The 25,742-nt window shown below is 33.8% G+C and overlaps 1 protein-coding gene, 1 long non-coding RNA gene and 1 pseudogene across 7 annotated transcripts; all 3 read left to right on the top strand.

Annotated features, from left to right (window-relative positions):
• On the top strand, window positions 5,579-7,929 carry LOC104742616. Of its 6 annotated transcripts, none has more exons than XR_002034985.1 (6): window positions 5,579-6,157; window positions 6,490-6,521; window positions 6,661-6,728; window positions 6,862-6,920; window positions 7,252-7,541; window positions 7,663-7,929. It is a non-coding gene; the product is annotated as an uncharacterized LOC104742616 (long non-coding RNA). The 6 variants fall into 6 exon arrangements; XR_760559.2 differs by having other exon boundaries at window positions 5,581-6,157; window positions 6,831-6,920; XR_760561.2 differs by lacking the exon at window positions 6,490-6,521 and having other exon boundaries at window positions 5,598-6,157; window positions 6,831-6,920; window positions 7,252-7,360; window positions 7,501-7,541.
• LOC104744037 (gibberellin 2-beta-dioxygenase 7-like) lies at window positions 8,287-10,193 on the top strand. Its single transcript, XM_019235603.1, has 3 exons — window positions 8,287-8,588; window positions 8,972-9,293; window positions 9,963-10,193. The coding sequence occupies exons 1-3, from the start codon at window positions 8,287-8,289 to the stop codon at window positions 10,191-10,193; spliced, it is 855 nt and encodes a 284-aa protein (XP_019091148.1).
• Window positions 10,954-18,232, top strand: LOC104742617 (annotated as a pseudogene).

Here is a 25,742-nt window from a genome sequence, read left to right on the forward strand (position 1 = left end):
TCCCTTCGGGGACATCCGATAAAAAAGGTTCAGTTTATAATTTAAACACAAACAGATAAATTTTAGTTTTTGCTTTATAAAATGCAGCGGAAACATAAAAAATTTATTGTAATCCCATTTTTAATATTTTAATACATATATGAGGTTTTGTATTTTTGATAAAATTGTCTGAAAAATAAGAAAATATCATTAAAAAGAACATATAAAGATGAAGTCAATGTGGTGGAAAATAATAAATCCACTGCAAACATACACTATTACACCAAAGATCAAAACCTGCTTTCAATAAATGTAGGAATTTGACTAATTTATTGGTCTGTTGTTATCCAATATTAAAAAATAAACAAACATATAAAGATTGAAAAAAAAAATTAAGACTTGATCCTTGTTCGAACAAATCCACCTTCGAGATTGGATGGTTCAAGTTGAATGCAGATGGAACTTTTCATAGGAATCCCAAGCTTACAACAGCAGGGTTGTACGTATTGGAGAAGGTTATTGGTGTGGTGGTTTTGCTTTAAATATTGAGATATGTTCAATATTGTTAGCAGAGTTATAGGACGTTTACTATGATATATATAGCATGGGAGAGAGAGAGGAATTACACGCTTAGAGCCGGAAGTAAATTCAAAAATGGTGGTTGATTTTCTTAAGACAAGGATAAATGATTTACATATTGTGTCTTCCCTAATACGTTTATGTTATCAATTTATTTCAAACTCGAAGCACTTGATAGTTCATATCTTACATGTGTATAGGAATGCTAATCGTCTATTGAGCGACCTATGCATTTCTTTTAATGACTAAAATTGGTTTAAATTTTTTTAAAAAAATTCATGACTCAAAATAAGTTAATCCCACCGAAATTGAGAAGACTTATTAAATTTTTCAATCCAATCAGTTTGTTCTAACTAAATATAAGCAAGGAGAGAATTTATGGATGGACTTAAGGTTTTTCGGTTTTTTGGTTCTACAAAAACTTTTTTTTTGAATTTAATATTAAATTATATTCAAAGAAAAAATAAACGTTTTACAAAAACTGAAACTATATAAAAGTCTTTTGTAATATAGATTGGTTACAGTTTGGTTTTAACGGTTTTATAATATATATCACAGTTCAGTTCTATTATTTTAAGGTTTTTTTTTTTTTTTTCAACCAAACATTAATTAAATTAAAAGATAACTCCAAGATTGGTTGCCCAAACCGGAGGAAAAGAGTTTACAAAATAAATTTCAGAAAGTAAAGATCTCGAAGAACGGGATAGACAATCTGCCCTTACGTTGAGCTCTCGAGTGATCTTGGTCAGGGAGAAGGAAGGAAAGCGTGATCTGAGCAAAAATAACTCCTCCAACAGAGGCGAAAAAACTGGCCAATCATCAGGCGCCTGCACCATCGCCACCAATTCTGCACAATCTGTCTCGAAGCTCTGGCAGACAACTCCCGCCGCCAATAGTGACTCCATAGCCCAGATCAAGGCTTGTAGCTCTGCATGTAAGGATGTAGGACCGCGCCTCTGACTCCGTGCTCCCAGAAGAAGCGTCGAATCTTCATTACTACAATACCACCACCCTAGACCCTGCAGAGGATCTGAACCTTTCCATGAACCATCAATCTGACATCGAGAAAACGCCCCCTATCCTCCAACAGAGGCGTAGTAGGCAAATAACTGTCCGAGTAAGATTTGGCCTCCTCCCACAGTACTTTATCATTATTCGCCTGAATTAAAATCTTCAACGGCTTGGCCTCTAACCCCTGAAAAACTTTTTTATTCCTGTTTTTCCATAGTGACCAAAGAATCCAAGAAAGACGAAGAGCTACATCAGGATCCCCCGACTGAGAAGCTGCCCGCCAGAAAATAAAATCTAAATTTGCATAGATTGAAGTATATGGAAAACCATCTGTCACTAACAAAACCGGTGACAACCCCCAAACATCGAGCGAGCGAGGGCACTCAAAAAGAGCATGATTAATAGTCTTTGGTGCAGACTCACACCGTTTGCATAGAGTATCACACCGGACACCCCTATACGCAAGCCGTTCTAACACTGGGAGAGTGCCCGAAGCAATCTGCCAGAAAAAATGTTGGACCTTCGGGGTAACATCAAGTTTCCACGACTGGGCCCTAAGGGCCATACAAGTCGGCCCGTATTCGACTTCCGTCATTAATTCTCTGGCTAGCCGATAACCTGATTTAACCGTATACTTCCCTGACTTGGTAAAGTGCCATACTAATCGATCCGGTTGCTGGACTTTACTGACCGCCATACTCCGAATAATCGGTATATCCCCCGGATCCAGAAAATCCTCCAGAGTAGGCAAATGCCAATCCTTCGTAACAGGATTAATTAAGTGGTTCACCATCAAACTCGGTAACGAGAGTCTTCCCTGACCATTTGCTGGACGTGGTCGAATATCTGGTATCCATGGGTCTCGCCAAACCGAAATAGAACAACCCGAGCCGACCGCCCACCGCGCTCCATGTTCCACCAATCCCTTAGTTGAAAAAATACTCCTCCAAGCGAAGGAGGGGTTATATGGTTTTTTGGCCATAAGAGGGTGTTTATTCCTAAAATATCGGCCTTTCAACACCCGAGCCATTAAGGACGTCGGATGTTGGATTAACCGCCAATACTGTTTCGCTAACATAGCATCATTAAATTGTTCCAGGGCTCTGAAACCTAGGTCCCCTTCACACTTATCCTTACATAATTTATCCCAGGCCATCCAATGTAGGCCACGAGCCCTATCATTGGATTTCCACCAAAATGTGGAAATAGCCCATACCTCCCTCTTTAGAAATACCAATAACTGACTTCAACTGATCCCTTATCTCAGAAGGAACCTTCTTACCAAACATTATAGAAGATTTCTCTAAATTAACCTTTTGCTCTGAGGCTTTACCATAATTTCTGATAATTTCCATGACCGTCTGACATTCAGTCGCCTCACAGACTGTCATCAGCAAACAACAAATGTGAAATGGTAGGACTATCGCGAGCGATTGAGATACCCGTTAGTTTCTTCTCCCGTTCTGCCTTTTTAATATTCGCTATCAGAACCTCCGTGCAAAGTATAAACAAATACGGTGACAACGGATCCCCCTGACGCAGACCTCTCTGTGGTTTAATAAAACCCCGGGATTGACCATTGAGAAGAACTTGATATGACACCGAGGATACACACCACATGATCCAGGAAATCCATTTCCTATCAAACCCTAGCTTAACCATAACCACTTCTAAAAAATCCCATTCCACACGATCATAAGCCTTACTCATGTCCGTTTTGAAGGCCAGAAACTCCGACTCACACCTTCGATTAGTATTTAATCCATGAAACATTTCCTGCGCAACCAAAATATTATCTGTAATTAAGCAACCCGAAACAAAAGCCGACTGAGTTTCGGAAACCAGGGATGGGGGGAACCGTTTAAACCGAAGCACAGAACCTTAGAAATAATTTTATAGCTCACATTACAAAGGCTTATCGGCCTAAACTCCGCCATCCGCTGTGGCCGATCAACTTTAGGAATAAGACAAATATTCGTCTCATTTAAACGTGGATCAAAACTACCTGATCGGAAAAATTCTCTAACCAGAGCCACTAAATCCCCTTTTAAGAAGGACCAAAATCGTTGAAAAAACAAAGCCGTCATGCCGTCGGGTCCTGGAGTTTTCTCCGGATGCATAGGAAACAGGGCTTTCCAAACTTCCGCATCAGAAATATCCCGAATTAGATCTCTGTTCATAGCATCCGAAATTAAAGGGGTAATCTCGTGTAACATCTCTAAAACACCTTGGACATCTGAATTCGTAAAAAGATTTTCTAAGTTGTTTACATTATTTTAAAGTTTTCTAAGTTGTTTACAGAATTTTTTTTATGTTTGATAGATAGATGAAAATATATATCAACTAATAAGTCAAACATAATGTAAATAATATAATCTTCTAGTTTCTTAAACCGAAAACCTTAATTAAATTTAAAGTTAGAAATTATTGAAAAAAATTATTTTTTTAACCAATTAGATTTTTTGGTTTGGTATGGTTTGGCTTTTTTGCTCACCACTAGAAAATTCTTTTTGGCTAGTTCAAGTGTTCAACTATTTTGGCAAGCAAACCGCCGCAAATTGACTAATTGAGTAATCGAAAGCCTTGGATGCTAGTATAGTACATCTGACTTTTTAAATTTATCTTTCTTCAGTTTGGTGAGCTTATTAAAGATACGACAAAAGATAAAAAATGTATATAAATCTCAAAGGAGGTGGCTAATTAAAAGTGCAAGAAGAGTCACCTAAATTTCAAGCAAAAGACTTGTCGACATGAGTGACAACAGGCGAAAAGATACGGCAAGACTTGGATAGATGATAGCCATTTAAAAGATTTTTTTGTGTGTTGTATATCGTGTTGTTTCAAAAGTTTTTCTCGGAATATTTTCTGTTGTTTTTTTTTTTTTTTTTTTTTTTTTTTTTTTTTTTTTTTTTTTTTTTTNAAAAATATCTTTCTTTACTGGAAGAATGAAAAATAGAGACATAAACACGTGGTTTTTCATAGCCTTGAGAAATTATCATAAATGCACGACCAAGTCTCGTTCATAGAGTCACCATATGGACTTTCTCAAGACATATATCGACATCTAATAATTTACGTATATCCTATATAAAATATAACTAAAACATTTCATTTTTCTTGGTGAAATATTCGTACTTCGTAGGCCCTTTGTATTATTTCGAAAATGAATATGAGGATTTATGCACTTAATTCTGTTTGTTTGGAACGGCATGTAATGTACAAAATGAATGCACCATATTTACTAGTAGCATATAAGTATATATTATTTGTTTTATAAAAATATAGGTACTTAACGTAATAGTAGAATTTGTAATTATCTAATACGTGATCAACAAATTTATTTCTTTGAAATCGTCGTAATACACGCAAACAAACAGAATCTTGTAAGGGAGGAAATATCAAATTTATACACATTAAAAGTTTAAAACAATAATTTCGAACTTCTTCCCTTTAAAGCACTCATATTGTTGTGCGGCATCAACCCTAAATATTATACAATCATTTCTCTAACAGTATATGATCCTTTAATAATTTGCTTCCATCTACAGAAGATTGGACAGCGACGCTTGAAATTTTCTACCTATAAATAGAGGGTTAAGGGATTTCCTCTCTTATATGGACATAAAGCAAAATATAAGAATCGTATAGAGAAGAATCACTTCTCATCAAATTTCATTTTCTTCTTAACCAGAGCTAGCTCTACATGGCCTCTCAACCTCCCTTTCAGACAAATTTTTGCTCGATTTTCGGAAGCTCCTTTCCGAAATCCACTAGTGATAATATATATACAAACACATCAACTATCCAAACCGCGGGCTTAAAGCTTCCTGTGATCGATCTAAGCCATCTTATTAGTGGCGAGGAGGTCAAACGAAAAAGATGTGTGCACTACAAGAAAAAACTACATTGATAGCAGTAGAAGATAGCTTATTTTCCTGAACTGCTATAGAAGATAAATATTTTATTTTGATTACTTATAATAGCATTAAAACAATGTTATGACAAAAAATCAGTAAGCGGGAAGACAAAATCACTTGTTCCGCCAAAATATAGGGAAAATTTTCAGATTTTACATCAAAAATAGTTTTGAGTGCCAAGGAAAAAAAAAACTTTGAACGGAGAAAGAAAATAAATAAAAGAAAGAAAACCTTCCACGACTCTTCTCCTCCATAGCCTCTCGTCTCCATCGAGTTTTTCTCCGTCTGTTAATAAAAAAAAAAAATTCCGACGAATACTGATAGTGAAACTTTCTCTCACTATATTCGCAAAGAAGACACCATCATTGAATCGAATTCAGATCACACAATTCGCCATAGATAACTCAACTACAGATCTGTTATCTCGATCGGAAACCGCCGTAACTCGACATCCTCTCTTTCGATCTGATTCCATAACCGTGAAGCCTCTCCCGAATCTCTCGTTCCAGCGTCTTTATCCTCCTACAAAGCTAATGTTCAGTCCTCTTCTCTCCGTCGTCCTTCATCCGGAGATCTACTCACTTCTTCCGGCGATTTCCTCCGTCTCTGGGATATTAACCAAGATTCTTCCACAGTTGAGCCTATCTCGGTTCTCAACAACAGGAAAATGAGTGAGTTCTGTAATTCTTTAGGTTCATTTGGGTTGAAACAACTCAACACATTCTCATTTATGTTGCAAAGTTTATGCGTTTTTTGTGATTCTCTTTAGGTTCATTTGTGTTGAATGTTAATTGATTTATCACTAGTGTTACTGCTTTGGTATTTTGGGGAAAGTGCTGAACTTTGTTGGGTTTCTTCTTTTGTGATCCTTTATATTTGTTGTTGTCGCATAGAGAAGCTTCTTTTTTCTTGTACTCAATAGACAGGTTAGTATTTTGAACGGTTTAGTTAGTATATTATTGTGGCTGTTGTTGTTTTCTCTAAACGTTTAACCCCATTTTAGGTTTTTCCATTGAGCGATGGGCAATAGTGAAGGTACCATAAAGCATCTATTTGTGGGTTGTTAGTTGTTTGTTCTCCTACTGGTTCTTGATGTTCAGTTTCATGTTCAAGGCTTGTCTTAGTCGCAGGTGCCATCTATTATTCATACTGATACTTGTTTTTTCCTTATTAGAGATCCTTTTCATGATGTAAAGAGCAAAGAAGAGACAAGTAAACCCCTTTATGATTCACTCCTTTCAGGTAAGTATTATTTCCCTTATACTCTTATTAAACCTTTAGGTCTGCAGCTATTGATGCATATTTGTTTCAAACTTAATTTGGTTCAATCTGTTTGATTCTTAGAACCTCCTGATTTAAGTATTTGGTTTTCAAGCTATGTCTATGAATCACCGATGCTGGATGGTTTTTGTGAAGAAAGGGTCTAAGAAGAAGGTTAGTTTTTAAAAAAAAATTTATAAAACATCTCTTGTCATATCCCTCGTAAATCATAATGCATCATGACTTCTTTCTATTGTGTTTTCTCTTGTAGTGATGTTACGTTATATATATACTCTTGTAGTGATGTTAAGTAACATATATAAATCCCAAGGTTTGCTTTTTTTCTTTTTTCCGTAATACTTTAGTTTAGTAAACCTGAATTGAAGTTCTGCATATGTAATGATATGGTTATCTGTTGATTGTAAATCTTATTGGCTATTACAAGTTATACTAATTTGGTTTATATCCTCAGATTTGGTCTCACTATAAGTGTTTCATGTTCCAGCGTTTTGCTGCTGTAATTCTGCGTATTTGAGAGCTTGGATTTGGGATGATGATGGATTCTGGAGAACATAAGCTTGAAGAAGTAGTTGTCCCGTTTAAAGGGAAGAGCTGTAAGAAGATACGTAAAACTCTTATGTTTATTTTGTTACAACATATCCCAGAGATTTGTGGAGCACGCCTCTGCTAGAGCTTCTCTATAAGCTTGAAGAAGCAGTCTGGTCTTCTTACTTCTTTTGCTTACCCTTTGTAGGGAGGCTTGGGCGAGGTTGTTCTATGTTTCTGCCGCTTTTAGTGAGTATCTTGTAGAACTTAACTATTTTTTCTCTCTTATATCTTTGAATTCTATGTTTCTCTCTTACATCTTTGAATTCTATGTTTCTCTCTTATATCTTTGAATTCTATTTCTTGTAAGTATGTTGTAGAACAAGTGATGTTATCGAGCCTATGATAATGCCCCGGTGGTATGTTAATGGCAACATGATTGGGAAGGAAGCTCTTGGTGTTGCCACCACTGATGAAAAAAAGAAGCCCGAGTTTATACCAAAGCAATACACAGCAAAATGGTGAAGGTCTTGTCTTGTTCCTTATGGATTTTAAACTTTGTGTTATGTACTATGTATTATGTTTGATTGTGAAATGGTGAATTAGGGATTTAATATTAATACAGGTTCCGGATCAATTTCAAAATAACATGAAAACAGTGTTCTCAAAACACTTATAATCGCATCTAAAATCCTGCTATAACAGAATATATTATAGCATAAAGATATTGCTTACGAAAACTGAATTAAACCGTTTAACTAACGTGTTATGGTAGAATCACCTAACATAGCGTGTATAATGACTTATAACATTATCTTTAAAAATTTGAAAAGCGGGATAACATAGCATTTCTGTACTGCTATGGTATAATAATATATCATAGCATACGAATTCTGCGCTATCATATGTGAGGTACCTACAATAACAGTGGCCTAACATAGCGTTTGTAAAAGAGCTATGAATTACATATTATAGCGTTTCTCTCGTGCTAACAATGTACATATTTGTTGTAGTGGTGAAACAAATGGTTGCAGCTGCCAAAGAGTGGGGTTTTTTTCAAATTGTGAACCATGGGATCCCCAAAGAAGTCTTTGAGATGATGTTGGTCGAAGAGAAGAAACTCTTTGACCGACCCTTTTCCTCCAAAGTCGGGGAAAGTATTTCGGGCTTATCGAAGAATAGTTACCGGTGGGGAAACCCTAACGCCTCTTCTCCCGCTCAGTACTCATTCTCGGAAGCATTTCACATCACTCTTTCAGAGATTACAAAGTTTTCTGATGATCGCAACAACTTCAGGTTTTGTAATTATAAGATTTTTAATTGAGTTCTGTCTCATGAAACCCTAATTCTTGAACTCTCTTTAGATTTAATGAAGATAATAACTGACTCTTGATTAGTTCCGGGTCAAAGTTCGTAGCTAGTCATAATTATTCGTCTTCCCCTTCAGTTTCAACAACCATTTTCTAGACCTTATTTTGTGAAATTTGAGTATATGAAAATATTTCAAATTTTTTGGGATGAAAATTTTCTTTTGATAAAAGGTGAATCACAATATAAAAATAGTATAATGTAATTAGGGGAAACTTTGATTATTTTATATATATAAATACAAGATCATATATACACAGATGAGTTGAAGAAACGCTACATTACTAATTTTCTCTTTTTCTTTTTTACAGAACAACCGTTGATTTGTATGTGCAAGAGATCGCTCGAGTGACACAATTAATATGTGAAGTACTGGGGAAACAAGTGAACGTGAATTCTAAGTATTTTGAAAACATTTACGAGCTTAAAAACAGTTTTCTAAGGCTCAATAAGTACCATCCTCGTGTTTTTGGTTCTGAAGTGTTTGGTTTGGTTCCTCATACCGATACAAGTTTCCTCACTATACTCTTTCAAGATCAAATCGGAGGACTAGAATTGAAAAAAAATGAACAATGGATCAGCGTAAAACCTTGCTCGGAGGCCCTTACTGTCAACATTGGGGATATGTTTCAGGTAACTTCAACCATTTGATTTTTAACGTTTCGATTCCTTTAAAGTTAATTCTTGGCTATTGCTCTGTCTCACTTTGCAACAGCGTTATTAAGTTCTAAGATTCTAAAGCGTATATATATGACTAAAAAGCAATCCAGCGACTTAGGATTTAGGCACACCCTAAAACTTCAATACAAGTTTTCTGGTGTAGTATATATATATATTTGTCGATTAAACGTTACAAGAGATAATGTTAATACAAAAATTGATAAGAAACATATGCTTAATTAGGCGCCGCTCAATTTTTATATTTGTTATCAAGTTCTCAATAAAATTTTGAATCTAACATTCAGTAATTATATAGATCGAGATCCTTTCTTATCGAATGGTTTCTCTATTAATTATATGAATCATAAACATAGATTTAGGGGAAACCCTAATCAAATATCTTAGAAAATTATCAAGGGAGAAGATTTTGTGGTTGCGGATAAAAAGTTATGCATGGGATTCTACTCCCTCACACATATTAGATAAAGATTTACTGATTTCTATGTTTATATATGTATTACTACTCAATATAAAAAAAATGAATATTATGACTCAAACGCTAATATTGGTCTTTGATAGACGAAAAAATATATAATGAATCTATATATTTATGCTAATTGATGGTGTTTATATATGCTATAGGCACTGAGTAATGGAGTGTACCAGAGCGTGAGACATAGAGTGATTTCTCCGGTAAACATGGAGAGACTGTCGATAGCTTTCTTCGTATGTCCTAATCTTGAAACCGAGATAGAATACTTCGGGCATCCAAAGAAGTATAGAAGGTTCAGTTTCAGAGAGTACAAGGAGCAGAGTGAACGTGATGTTAAAGAAACTGGTGATAAGGTAGGCTTGTCCAGGTTTCTCAATTGATCCATATCTTTGACGTACGTTGGACCTTTATAGTGGAGAGGTTAAAACTAATCTTGTCGTTTTTGTTGTTGACAATTCCTCAAATCTCAATTTAACATATGTTCAATGCAAGGTCTATTATAATAAATAATAGATGCAAGAGAAACTTAATGTTTTGTATCAAAATTTTTATATGTTTCACATTTTATTTAGTAATAACATTTCTTTAACTTTTATTTTAAGTTTCCTATGATCAAAATTGATGGTTTTTTTTTAAATTAGAAAAAAACAACATTTATTATACATAAAATAAAAATATTATCTTCTAGAACTAGCTAGGGAAATGAATGATCACCATTTCGTTCAATCATTTTGTCATTTTGCAAATGAATGACAAAAAAAAATAAAAAAAAATACCAATTACACAAGTTCGGTGCGGTTTCTATTTTTTGTTTTCTTTTGCTTCTAATGATTTAGAACATTTTATCTTACAGTTTTTTGTTAATTATTATTGTGGGTGATTTCTCTAGCAATTATAGATCATTGATTAGTTTAAAAAAAAAAAAAAAAAGTATATGACCAATGAACTTGATTGGGCCTGACATCAAAATTGTGACCCATAAAACTGAATTTAATTTATAATGGGTCTGTTTAATTTCAAACACGGCACCGTTCAGTGATACAACAAATACGACTACACGGGTAAAATCAAACCGGTACGGTTCATGTTTCTAAACCGGTTTTGATGATTTCCGGTATTTAATAAACAAACGCGCAAGAAAGAACGAAGTGAAGATACAGTTTTCTCGGCGGAGGAGGGGAAAAGGAACGATCGGAGCTTTTTTTTTTTCTCGGCGTCGATTTGAGAGATTCAGTGGAAGATCAAACCTGGTTCTCTTCTCGATTCTTAGCAGACGCGTCGTTGCTCCTTTTTGCCCCTTTTTGTTTATTTCGGAGATCGTCGTCCGTTTCGAGTGATGTTGGTCGATCATACGAAATTAAAAGCAATGGGAAAGTCAAGTAGTTTGAAATTGATCAACCAGATGTTCCCAGTAGGTATGTAATTTTTTTTGTTTTTACTTCGAGGTTAAGTTTGAAACAGTCAGTAGCAGAACATGATTCTCGATTATGGCTGGATTTTTTCATGATAATAAATCAAAATTGAAGTTATCGAAATCATTGAGGTGTAGTGATTTGTCTGATAAGTTTAAACTGTGTTTTCGTTTGCTTACAGAAGCTTCTCTATCTGGCGTTCAGCCTTTTTTGCTAAACATTAATAATGAGATTGGGCGATTTGATGCTACCATTTTAGCTGCTGTTCAGAAACAGGTTAAGTCTCTTTATATTGTTTTATTCTTACTGGTCAAATTATGAAAATTTTATGTGAAGATTACTCTGAGGTTTGTGTTCATTTGTTCGTTTCTTTGTATTGTAAACTTACATAGCGTGGAACATTTTTGTGAGTAGTCAAGAATTTTGTATTGTATGCACTGTGAAAAAAAAAAAGTTGCTTCTATGTTGAAAAGTTGTTTTATGCCTCTGGAACTGATTCTTGGTTTGGCTATGATAAAATTTGTTGCTTCTATGTTAAAAAGTTGTTTCATGCCTCTGGAACTGATTCTTGGTTTGGCTATGATACTCCAGAGCAACTCTGGAACTAAAGCTAAAGACGATCTTGCTGATGCTATAGGTGCTGCAGAGGTTAGGTTCACATTGGCTGATATGTATTGTAAGCTATCTTTTTTTTTATTTCATTCACAAAGGATTTGCTTTTTACACTCTTTTTAATACAGGAACTCTGTCATAAGATACCAGAGATAAAAGTCAATCTGAACAAACCGAAGCAATGGTTCAAGACATATGCGGTGACATTCAGAAGTTAGATTTTGCAAAGAAGAACATAACCTCGGCAGTCACTGCCCTTCATCGCCTCGCATCGTTAGGTAAGTTATCAACATTTACTCTGCTCAAGGTATCCTGAAATCAGAATGATAGCCAAGAGTATTGAACATAATTACAAAACAAGCCCAATATAGATAGGGGTTCCGAGGTAGTTAACATCAAATACGTATCATGATGTTGCTGCTTACGTATTTAACCTTCTATTTTTATGTAGTAACCACATGTATGCCATGAATGTAGTTAAAGTAGACCAACTACACCATTCATATGCTCATTAATGACACTCACTGTAATGTTATGCAGTCTCTGCGATTGAACAGGTTCAGTTGATGACATCAAAATAAAATACAAGGAGGCAGCTGCACAGCTGGAGGTATCTTTTTTTAACTCAACAATCTTTGGTGTTTGTTGTTTGTAGTTTATTTTTTACAGCTTTTATGTTCACCATGAGAGCTTAATGCAGTTCGTTGTCATTTTAAAAATTGATTCTAACGCTAGGTTACCTAGGTGGACTTCTTAGCCGATTAATCTTCCCATTTTTGATGATATTCATAAGCTCTGAATCTATAATAAATTTTCAGGCTGTAAACGAATTATGTAATCATTTCAAAGCATATATGGATATTCCTAAAATCACGGAGCTAAGAGAAAAACTTAAGAAGATAAAGCAAGTTTTAAAGTCCCATGTATTTTCTGATTTTTACAGGTACTGCTTTTTAGTGGTTCAACCATATATATACATAGAGTATAATAAGTCGACAGAGGTGGCCAAAGAGGCCCACTGTATTGTTGATGCTACTTCTTTTTCTCAATTTCCTTATCTTAAACCTCAAGAGGATTTGTGAAGAACTTTGCATCTTTTGATATAAAATTAAGGTTTTAAGCTTGTTGGCTACTCTCTTTTTGTTAGTATAGTACGTTTCATTATTATTTAGGCTATTCTGCTTCTTTCTGGTAGTAAGCACAATTTAAAAAAAGCTGTTTTAATAATCTCTCATTTTCCTGTTTCGCATCCTCAACCTCCCTCCCGTTATTTGCTAGACGCCTAAAAGCTACTTGTTCTTAAAATGTCTGCTGTTGTGATCTCAGTTTAGGTACTGGGACAGAGACAGAGGAAAAGCTTTTGCGAAAGAAGTTATCTGATTCTTGCTTGGTTGTTGATGCCATGGAGCCATCTGTGAGGGATGAGTTAGTAAAAAACTTTTTTAGCAGGGAGCTAACCTCATATGAACAAATTTATGTAGGAGCTGGTATGTTAGACTTTATGCCCAAGGTATAACTGGCACTGAAAGTGTGTTTTTATGTTTCTAAGTGGTTAATTGTTGGCAGAATTGAAAAAGTTGGATGAAGTTAAGAAGATATACAATTGGCTAAATTGTCAAATTCAAACAAATCAAGAAAAGTGGACGATTTTTCCTGCTTCATGGCATGTGCCTTATAGACTATGCATCCAGTTGTGCGAGAGAACAAGGTAGTGCCTCCTCGTTTTTGATGAACTGAACATTACCTTAACTATATCTAACAGTATGCATCTTTCTTAACTTTCCGGTTTTTCCATTAATGTTTTTTCAGGGAGCAAGTAGAGTCAATTCTGGGCAACCTCACAGAGAAGCCAGATGCAGAAAAATTGCTTCTGGTCAGGCATGCTTGCCCTAACATGAAAATTTCATTATATTTAATAGATGAATTGTACACTTTAAGAGCGTTGAATTACCTCTCGAGGAAATTTCTGATGATTAGAAATTCTTTTATCCTGTTTTGTTTTCATCACATTACCCTGTTATGATACGATTAAATTTTGATGTCATTGGATGATCAGGAACTGAAAAGGACGCTAGAGCTCGAAATGTAACTTGAAATGAAATTTGGTAATATTGATGGAGATGACATTAAGGAAATTGGTAAAGGGGGAAATAATAGTCACAATATATCTGAAACTCGCATGAAGTATGAAATCATTTTTTCTGCTAATCAAGAATTGGGGGAAAATGTATGTTCTATGTAGTAGGCTTCATATCATTTCAAACAGAAGATGGGATTTTTTCTTTTCTTTCTTTTTTTGCATTGCTTCCTTATTTTCTGTCAGACTGAGACTATGAAACTTGGCAGTTTAACTTCCGTGGAATTATCTCTTGTTGCTTCAAGCCTCATTTAACCAAATATGTTGAGAAACTTGTTCAGGTAATATAATATTTCTGTGTATATAAGCGTTTCAGGTGAGTACCTAGGCTAGTTTCCATATATGTTCAGGTTTGCCGAGTTTCCTAATATTGTTTTTCTTTCTGTCAGGAGGAAACATGGGATATTGAGGAGAAAAGTCAAAATAATATTCTGTCTAGCAGCATACAGGTGAGTACATAGGCGAGATTCTTGAAGTAGGGTTATCTGATAGTCTTTACTTTAGCAGATATATAGATCGTCAATGAGTGGATTGACTCACTACGTCCACTATGATAATTTGACATGGGTGGTTGGTTGCATTATTTTTATAGAGACGCAACTGAGCAATTGCCATTTTTCTCTCTACTTGGAACAGAGAACCACAACTTTTCAGTAGCTTCTGAGTTGGATAGAAATGTTAGGTAATGTCCAGGATGATACTTTTTTTTTACTAGCGGCAAAAGTTCTACCAGATTTCGCATGTTGTGTGAAACCGAATATCAGAGTCAAGATTTACTCAGCACACTATCTTCTGTGCCTAATGACTATCAATATTACTAGATTGGCCAATGGGAACTTGATAATACTTATACAAAATATATATATGACATTATCTCTGACCTTCAGTGACCAGTCAAATTTAGTTGTAAGTAGTTTACTGTTTCCTTGTTTGCAGTTGTTTTCCACTATAGAGAAGAGCTTGAAACGGTGTAGTGCAGTCACAAACAGTCAAGACTTTATTCAATTTGTTCAAGGTGCATTTTTAATTCGCTTAATGTTGGGTTTTCTATATAATTTAGACTAGTTCTGTGATTTCGAGCAATGTCTTAATTTGTCTAAGAACCAGCTTTGTTCGTGGAGTATTAGATTTTCTTATTTCTTAAATTGGATAAATACTGTTAGTTGAATCAGCTTTTTATTTCGCCTACATTTCGACAAGGAAAGGGCATACACTTAAATAATATTTGCCGGCCACTTTAAATGCTCTAACACGGTCCCATAGTTACATGAATGGAGCTTTTGAGTTCATTCTTTTGAAAGGGTCTCCTCTTTTCAGGTCTTTCAACAAGTTCTGAAGGCCTATGCTACGAAGCTATTTTTCAAGCTCCGAAAAGGAGGCAACAGTATTGTTGCCGCAGCCACAGGCATGGACGGACAGATAAAGGTGCTGCGACTAGCTGCCTGCTTCATGTTTCCCATGTGTGCTATTCGATTTATCTTTTTCTACTTATACTATACAGGTCTCGGACAAAGATGAAAGGATGATATGTTACATAGTTAATTCTGCTGAGTATTGCCACAAAACAGTAAGCTTGTTTCACTTTTGACACCTCCAGTATTTACGTGATAACTGGCTGTAGGCCTTACTTGAAACGGGGTGTTTTTAAGGATTGAATTATATTGTTCTTATCTGATTTTAAGATAGTTTCTTGATGTTTTTGTCATGTGACCTTACTAAAATGCATTTTAAGCAATGTTGTGAAAGGTTTGCAACTATTATAGAATCCATATTACCCTTGCTGTTCAACGATACGATCTACAGCGTCTATCTGAAAATTTTAAGATGTGTGCCGATGTCCGTAAGAATTGATAAGAACAACAACTGGCACTTCGCAAGAATTCTTTTGTTTATGATTTTTTTTTCTTGCAGTCTGGTGATCTGGCAGAAGAAGTCTCAACAATTATTGACCCGCAGTTCGCTGACGGTGTAGACATGTCAGAGGTCCAGGTATGTTGACGTGAAGGACTTATATTTTTCCCAGATATGTTACATAATTTGGATTCTTCTTAAATTGTTTTGTTGTGCAGGATGAATTTTCGTCCGTCATAATGAAAGCATTGGTGACACTAGTTCATGGACTAGAAACTAAATTTGACACAGAAATGGCAAACATGTTACTTGTCCCCTGGGACACTCTTAAGAGTGAGGGTGACCAGTCTAAGTAAGATCTAATTGGGGTGTAACCATTTTCTGTGGCTCGTAAAAAAATTAAACACCTAACATGCATTTTCATGTTCTTGTAGGTACGTCTATGGAATAAATAAAATCCTTAGCAGTAGTAGCATTCCTGTGCTTGGAAACCTTTTAAAACCAGTTTACTTCCAGTTTTTCCTAGACAAGGTAATCATAATTTCTGCCTTGCAAAAGTTTAGGACCCTTGACCTACTTCTTAATGTTTTTCTTGTATATAGATGTTTATGCTACTTCGCTCATTGAACACTCATTTCTAAAAAATAATTGAACAGTCAAGGTCTAAAGCTATTGCCAGTGACAGGTTGACCCGATTAACCCTTGGTGACCTTTATAGATACTGACCCATTGTTTGGAAATTCTTTTGGGCAAATGGCATTATCCCTTGGACCAAGGTTCTATGCTAATATTTTCAGATGCAAGCATATATCAGAAACTAAAGCTCAACAGGTTAGCCTTTGTGGATCTAATTTTCTCCCTTTGTAGTCAGCTAGTGACGTACCTAGGATTTATATCTTTATTTGGAAATTCTGCTTACCTAATTTAATTTATCTACATCATGTCCTTCTCTGGACTCAAGTAGCATCAATATGGCGGCTCTAGTTAGTTATTGTTGGCCATCAAACCTTTCTCTTTTTCTTTTGATACTGTAGAAGTAACTAGTATGTTAATTTTTGTTATATTATTGATTTATTTACTTAACAACTACTAGTATGGTTTCTTGCTACGAAATCCATTTTATGCTCTGTAAAAAAAAATGTAGCTGCTAGAGATCCTTCTCCCATGTTATGTTTCCGAGTCCTTTTTCAGCTGTTATCTGGGTATGAATGATCCGTCGTCTCTTTGGTCTTTCACAGATGTTGGTAGATACGCACGCCATAAAGATGTTTCTTCTAAAAGTTCCATCTCTTGGCAGACAGGTTAGCTCATCAGTTCCAATTTATGTACATTTGCCGCTGCTGGTGACTTTGTATTTAGGATTCAAGACTGTTTATTATTGTTAAGCATGAAGCATCGGGCATTCTTAGTCAAAGTTATAGAGCATTTATAATACTTTTTAAGTCCAAAGCTGGTCAGAATTTTAGTTTCGGTTCATCTCAATAATATGATTGCAGATTGCAACTACAAGCTATTTTGCTCTTACTGAAGCTGGGCCTTCAAATAAACTCTTGAATCCATGATTTTGTTGCAGAGCATCCCTATATCTTTTTTTTTTTTCAATAGTTATGTGAATACTAAAGATGCTGAATAAATAAAGGAAATATGCGTCTATATGTTGTTTATTCCTACAAGTTTTATCTATTACAAATCACGATGACATTGAAACGGTCTTGACCGATGAAGTGGGTGCTAGCTAAGACTAAAATTTTATTTCATTTGTTTGTACGTCGAACATTTAAGAGAACTAGAGAAGTAGTAAGTTTGTTGTGTTAGTCGCGTAGATGAAGATTTAAGTACGCAACTCAAAACAATTTCACCTTTTTCTCAGCTATTTAAATAGAGATATCTAGAAGAGGTTCTACATTCCAACTCATAGAAAACTCTTCTACAATATATATCGCAGTTGATCTATAAATTAATTCCATTAATTTCTTCATTTTTCATTTGAAATCTTTGTGGCAAAAATGGCTAATGTCGAAACACTAGTGTGTCTACTCGTTCTGAAGAGGTGGGTCGTGAGATGACGGAGATGATAGATGAGATTCGGAAGCTCTGGACGGAGTACTTGCAACTTCACGGTCGACCTGATGTTGGCGCCACTGAAGATATCAAGAAGAAGCTCAACGGTAAGAAAGTGAAGTTGGAAGAGCTCTCCGAGAAGATAAAGAAGTTATGAAGGAGATGATGGAGTAGAGATATATATTGATCCGAGTGACATATATTTTACATTCTTGATTCTCTGCTTTTGTTATCATTCATTTTATGGTTTTTTTTCATGAGTCATATTCTCATTTCCTGATCGTAGTTTCTAGTGTTTGGTAAATTATATTCCCCAATAAAAAGAAGATGTCTTTATCAGAAGTTATACGCAATCATCAAATCTGTATTAAGTTAACTCTTGTGGTCTTTAATATTACTATTTTAATCTTATAATTTATTACAAATTAAAGGAGATTAATATAGCTCGACCGACGATGAAGTGGTCTTGACCGATGACTAAAACAAACGGCTAAGACTATTTTTCTTTCATTTTCTTATATATGAGTTCAGATTATTTATTAAAGTAAAATGAACTTGAGGATCGAGCACTGTAAGAGCAAAAACAAATAACATTACGTACGTACGTACTTTTAATATTGTCCCTGATCAGAGCCGTGCCGAGGGTCATGGAGGCCGGAGGCGGTAAAAAAAAAACACTTTAACTCATATAAAAAAAAAACAAAATAATTAATGGTAACTAATATCACCTCTAAAAGAGTAGAGTCAAAAGCTAAAATATTAGTTATAAAACATAACACAAATAGCAAAATATAATGATATCGAAGATGCTAATTGTGCTAGAGGATTGCAAAAACAATGAAAAAAAAGAAACACGCTTTAGTTTGACATTAGAAATAATAAATAAATAAGATTTTTATCCTAATTTGTTATTTTGATTTTAGCTTATATATATATAAAGTGCAGTTTTCTCATTCCTAGTGCTGCCACATCAGCTACTCCCTTAATTTAATAAGGCCAATTTTTCAACTCAACCCATTAAGCAATTCCCTCAGATTAATAAGTCCAACAATTTATGTGAAAAAATTAAATGGGTCATAAAAAATCAAACCGGGCCCAAAAATTAAACATAAATATTAAACATCAAATCTCCAATATATGATCTTTCATTCATCAAATTCACATATTTTAAATAGCATTGGTTTTACAAATTAAATTACTTTCAAACTTAAAAAAGGGTAAAGGAAAATAACAATCATTAACTAATATTAGAAAGAAGGAAAAATGAGCTGAAAATGTTAAGAATGTTGAACAACCTTTAAAAATTAGAAAACAAATATGACCAATTTATATTTTAAATACAGTAGAGTATTATAACTACAAATATAAAACTCCAAAATTCATTTTCATAAATATTATTTGAATTTTAACACTGAGAAATACTGCTACAAATAAGAACCCCATTACTTTAATCAAAAAACTCTGAAATTAAATTATCCAACACACAAAGCCAAACAGAATTAATAAGAAGGGACAGATTTGAAAAAAAGCTTTTGAAAAATTAGAGCAAATGTGAAGTGAACTTAGTGCAGTCGCCAATGGTAAATGTTTAATGCACAATGCATCATCACACCAAGGATTGATTCCCGCTCCCTACGAATGTAAGAATTTGGTTAATGGACCGGCTAGTTGTGGTTCAATGGTTGACAAAAAAAAAAAAAATTAGAGGATACATAATTCAAAAATAAAACGACACATCAACGGACAACCAACATACACTAAATATTCAATAATACTTATATGATGTCTACTAATGTTCATAACAATACCAAAATATAATCAGGCACAAATATATGTTATCATACACATACATTTTAAAAAAATTGATAGAAAACTTTTAAAAAAAATGGATTTGAACAGTACGCCACATGTGTTACCATTATTCTTTTCTAAACAAACTTCTAATTATTCACAACGGTTTCAAAATTAAATGGCCACAAATTTAAGGCCAAACAACACACACCATTATGCAATAATTTAATGATTAAGAAGAAAACCGCAAAACTCATTAAGCCGTGAATATCAAAGGAACAACGATAAGGGAAAAAGGGAGGCGAACAGTAAATAATACAACACACAGAAACGTAACTGCAACACACGTCCAGCCTATAAATAATTCTGAAAAAGTCTAAACTAAAATACACACACAACTTCCAAAAATGCTTCGAAACACAGCCTACTCAATTGAAGAACTATCAAACGACGTGCTCGGAGATGTTATCTCTCGGGTTGCTCAGATTTCACGCACAACCGTTAGGCATGTTATGCAAGCATCACCACATCTTGCCAAAGCAGCCCAAGATCACCGAATTTACAAGATCTCATGGAAAAATGCATTGCAAATGGAAATGTGCAGGCACACTACATCAAAGGGATCCAGGAGTCCTTTCACAAGAACAACACAGAAGAAGGGTTGGCACACTTGAAAAAAGCAGCAGAAATTTCTTACAACAACAATATTTACCTTTACGAAATTGTTAAGTTGTGCAGGGGTGAGACACAACAGAAGGAAAATTTTGGCTCGACAAGCTAGGCTGGAAACAAAACAAAGCAAGGAGTGATCAATGCTGGAAATATATCAAGAGGTCGTTACACATAGTCAATGTCCAAAAACTACAGTCCTACTACAATACATTGGCAGAAGTCCAACCAACTATCATTTGCATACTCAATGATATAGAGAATAGATGCGCACACTGCTACTACTACAAACAAATAATCAAGTTTGTCTTTTTCTTTTAGCTTAAGAAATAACAATAAGGTTCATCAATGTTATCATCCTCTTAAAATTTCCAAAATTCAAAATAAAAGTTTTTGTTTTTCTCCTCTATAAACATTACGTACGCCTCCAAAAGAATTTAAACAGGAGAACGAGAGAAGATAACTGAAAGTATAGCAAGAACACAAACGATTGGGGAAAAAAATAAAGTCCACCACTTACAATGACAACAAAACCAGAACATACAAGATGAACATATATTGAAGAAAGTTCCCACAAAACATCCCAAAAAACAGGTCTAAAAGTATTATGACCAATAGAGGTGAAAATTTAATTTGAAAATACAAAATTCACATCCACTCGAAACCCACACGATGGGGCCAACCGAAACAAAAATTTAGAACTAAGAACTCAAAAAAATGGGTACATTAATTAGGAAATGAAAGGAACAATTTTTTTTTTTAAAAGAACAGATTTGCACACCAGTTGGAACGAAAAACATCAGGGTACAACCAATTACCACCTACGGATTCGAAGCGAAAAGGAAAACACCCAAAGACACCACAATAAAATAAAATTTGTGCATCGATGAAAGAGATGACTGCAGAAGGATTACAAGTGTCAAAAATAGTTTCAAAACTTATACTGTCCTGTAGATCCCAAAAATGACTTTTCTCCTATCCGTTCACGAGACATCATATTTTCAAAGGGAACAAAGTCAATCCCACCTCAATAACATACCACTAAAGGCCCAATGGGCCAACACAATTTTAAGGCTTACAGAAAATAAGGCCTAACGGCTGAAACACCTAAAAAAAAACAGAATTGTATGTAATCGAGATTTTTATACACTTTTTATCAAAAACCACTATCTAATCACTACAAACAAAAAAATTGACAAAAAACTACTCGCACGGGTAACTAATAAAATAATAAAATAAAAAATAATAAAAAGATTACCTACAACCACATATAATAAAACCCAAGAACAATAAAACGACGAAAAGACAATTAATTTTAATTAAGCAAAATGAACGACTAAAGCGAGAGAACAACTATTACTATACAAACTTACCTTCTAATTCCTTTTTTTCTAAATAAAAAAAAGATCATAATAATTTCAATATAATAAATATTTTAAAATTGACTTCATTATACTAGCTGAAAAAAGATAAAAGAAAAAATTAAACCAACAAAAGAGCAAAGGAAAAGATACAAACAACATAACCAGACGCAAAGAGGAAAAATACATAACCAAAAACCAAATTAACCAAACAACCGAAAAAACACTTTCATCTAATTCTCGCGCGTAGCACGGATCCAATGCTAGTTAAGTTATAATTTGTTTCTTTTCTTTCTTTCAGGTAAAAACTTTGTGGTTCTATTAATTTAAAAGCATTATGTTTCTCAAGTTAAGCTTATATGATTATAAACAAAAATTGAAGGCCGTACGCCAAAGTTTCTTTTTTGCCTACATAGGCACAGCTCTCTCTGTCCCTGATCAATATACTTATACCTATATGCTACTATGGGGTTCTCTTTAGGCAAATGATGTGTATCATTCAAAAACTTTGAAAGAGAATATCACATGGTATTTAAATAATATATTAATAGGTAGATGTTTTAGGAAACAATTACACCCCCATTATGAAAAAAAGGTAAAGATCAAAATCCAAAAGTATGTATGATCTTTGAGTATTATAAGTTATATATATATATAATCCAATGGATGACTAAAAAAACACTGACGTATATGGTTTATTAGATGTGAGGATCATATCATGTAAAACTCGATACGAAACTTTAAGAGTGCCTTGGGACACAAGAAAGTTTTGTAATCACAAAGAAAAAAAAAAGAATGGCAGAGAGATATAATATTCAAACAAGATCATTTGTTATTTATTTATTTACATAAAGCAAAACTCATCAGAGTTTAGAGATATAACAGTGTCTCAATTATTTACTAACATAAATATCATTTGAAGAGTGGGGTTTCCATGTAACCAATCCACTTATTATTATTTTTAATTACATATAAGTGATCATCCAGTATCAAGAAGAAAGTAACGTACGCTAACTTATCACTTTGGTTTATCTATGTAGGAGACCATTTGAACGATCAAAAACTTCATCTCCAAGTAGAGTCGTTCCCTTTTCCGCTTGGCATAAATCCTTCTCAATATTTTTTTATTGGATGTATTTTAATTTTATTTTTTATATATTGATATTATTGTATGACTATGATAAAATCATTATATATAAAAATTATTTGATTGTTTGATACATTGAAAATAGTTTACATTAAATTCGATATAACTATGAACTATAGGTGTGATTATTTATATATAGCAACAAATTAGTCATTTTTTATTTTATTGAAATGTTGAATATATATTAACAAAAAAATAAGCAAAACATATGCAAATTATTCACAAAATATAAGTAAAATATTTTTACGTATGTGTTTTTATAACAAATAAAATAGACTCTCATATATCATATAATATATTTTTATTGTCACATTAGCATTTTGTTAGTTCATTAAATATTCTTTCTTATATTTTTAATACAAGTTCTCAACTTTCATGTGGTTTTTCATTTTAATTTCAAACATCTAATACATTATATAATACTCCATTAATACAAATAAAAAATTAAAAAATATGAAATAAGAAGAATTAATAACAAACAAAATATCATAAATTTTAAAATAAAAAGCATAAACACATTTTCAAACTAAATACATAACCTAATTAAAAAGATTTACAATTTTTTATTATTTTGTGGCCATGGACAAATGCCCTTTTCAATACAGACCAGGCACGGCAGTGCTTCTATATAAAGTTGTTTCGAGATATCTTCTTCTCTCATTACATTTCTGTACGTTTTCGATTTGTTTCTTTAGTTTTGAGAGAGATTCATAAATTAATACTTACTATGCCAAAAATGTGTTTTGACCCGTACAATCCTCTTGGATATGAAGAGCCGAAGAGGTTGACAAGCAGCCCCGGCTCAAACTTTTGGTTGACCCGGTGCTATTATGAGAAAAGGACCCTAAATATAACCTCAAAAAAATTACATTTCTTAGTTCTATTCAAAAAGCTTACATTTTTTAGTACTATAAAGAAAAACAGAGGACAAAAAAAAAACAGGGGATGTTCATCCATCATAATAGATGGTCATCGCATAACTTTTCAAGTAAACAAGGCCTTCTTTTGTACATGATCTGCAGCAAAATCGTCAATCAACGTTTCAACATCTAGTTCTTCTAAGAAGTTGTTCTCGATCGCCATTAAAGCTAGTCCATTCAATCTGTCTTGTGACATAGATGCTCTTAAATATGATTTCAAAAGCTTCAATTTTGAGAAACTCCGTTCTGCAGAAGCAACTGTAATTGGAACAGTTAACAAAATTCTCAATGCAATTGTAGTATAAGGAAAAGAATCAAACTGAACAAGAAAATTCAATATTTCACATGCTCCCATCTTTAAAACATCATTTAACACTTCAAAAAGACCATAGCCGGTTGTATCATCTACTTTCAAGAATCCAACAAAATACTCTTCTACTTTAAAAGAGTTTGAGGAAAAAGGAACGCACCTTAGAATTAAAGACATTTGTTCTTGATGGCTAGCATCAGGCGTGCAATCCAAAATTACAGAAAAATATTTTGCTTCTTTTACTCTTGCAATGATTCGTGATTTAATTTTTGAACCAATCAAAAGAATTAATTCATTTTGAATATTATGACCAAGATAATGATGATGAATGATGCCACTAGTAATCCGATTAACATGCTCTTTCATCACCAAATCAAATTCTGCTAATGTCTCTACTAATCCTAAAAAATTACCATTACTACTTTGATACAATTTTTCATTTGTTCCACTAAATGCCAAATTATGTTTTGCCAGATATTTCACAATTGCAATAATTCGTGTTAATACATTTTTCCAATTCTCTTTTTCTTTCCTAAACTGTTCTTGAGCAATTTTATCAATAGTTTCATTTTTTTTTAATCTATGTCGTAATTCAATCCAAGCTTTCATATTAAGCATATGTTCCTTACTTTTTTCATGCTCAACTAATCTAACAAGTATATGACTCTAATCCGAAAGACCACTCTGTGCTAATTGACTTTTCCTAATACCTTTCCTAAAATTTTTACAACAAAAACAAAAAACTTTATCTAATTCTTTAGAATAAACTAGCCACTTTATGTCACTTGTTTCACCATTAGATAATACTTTAGTGTAGCAAGATGACATAAATCTTCTAGAACTTTTGTTTTTAGGACCTTTTACGATAGATAAATCTCTTTTTGGTCCATTTATTACTAAAGTTTCTATCATTTTCAAATCAAGGTTATCCCAATTTTTTGGATCATAGATATCAAAAACACTAGAAACACCAACATCATCAACCTTATCAAGAACTACATGAGCATCTAGGACTTCTACATTATTTATATCATTGACATCCTCATTAGCACTAGAACTAGAAACACCATGATTCTCTTTCACAATAAATTTATCCAAAGCCCCTTTTTGTGATTCAATAAATTTTTCTATATGTTCTTTTTTTTTGTCGTTTAGTATGAATGACAAGTACTTTAACCAAGAGTGGGAGTACATGCCCGATGGTGGATATAGTAGCAACCGTAATAATAAGCGTATGAGACAAAAGAAGCTTTGGACGTAATCATCGAAGTGAGTTTTGTTCGGAAATCTTTAGTTTTGACGTGTCTCAATGCTTTGCTTCAAGTAACTTTGTAATGTTGCAAGTGTTGAGGAGGACTTTGTACTTCTTTTTTTTCTTCACAATTAAATAAACATGTCGATTGTCTCTCATGTTTTGCACACCATTAGGAAAGGTGAAAAAGTGGATCCATTTGTGCCATATCTTGCGATGAGCTACTTTGATTGCTACCTTTCAAGGAATGGCTTATTGGTATTTCAAATGATTCTATTTTTTTTCCTCAACTATGATTTTTTTTTTAATGATTAAAATTGTTGCTGTAATAATGTAATGACTCTAATTAGTGATTTTGAAATTTTATGGCAGAAAAAGAAAGAAAAGATGAAGGAAGATAATGCAA

This window comes from Camelina sativa, chromosome 14 (assembly GCF_000633955.1).
Source record: "Camelina sativa cultivar DH55 chromosome 14, Cs, whole genome shotgun sequence".
NCBI classification, from domain to species: Eukaryota; Viridiplantae; Streptophyta; class Magnoliopsida; order Brassicales; family Brassicaceae; genus Camelina; species Camelina sativa.

Coding starts and splice junctions, on each gene's coding strand:
- LOC104744037 (XM_019235603.1), top strand. CDS start 8,287: ATGTACATATTTGTTGTAGTGGTGAAACAAATGGTTGCAGCTGCCAAA. Junction 8,589..8,971: donor GATGATCGCAACAACTTCAG/GTTTTGTAATTA, acceptor TCTTTTTTACAG/AACAACCGTTGATTTGTATG. Junction 9,294..9,962: donor ACATTGGGGATATGTTTCAG/GTAACTTCAACC, acceptor TATATGCTATAG/GCACTGAGTAATGGAGTGTA.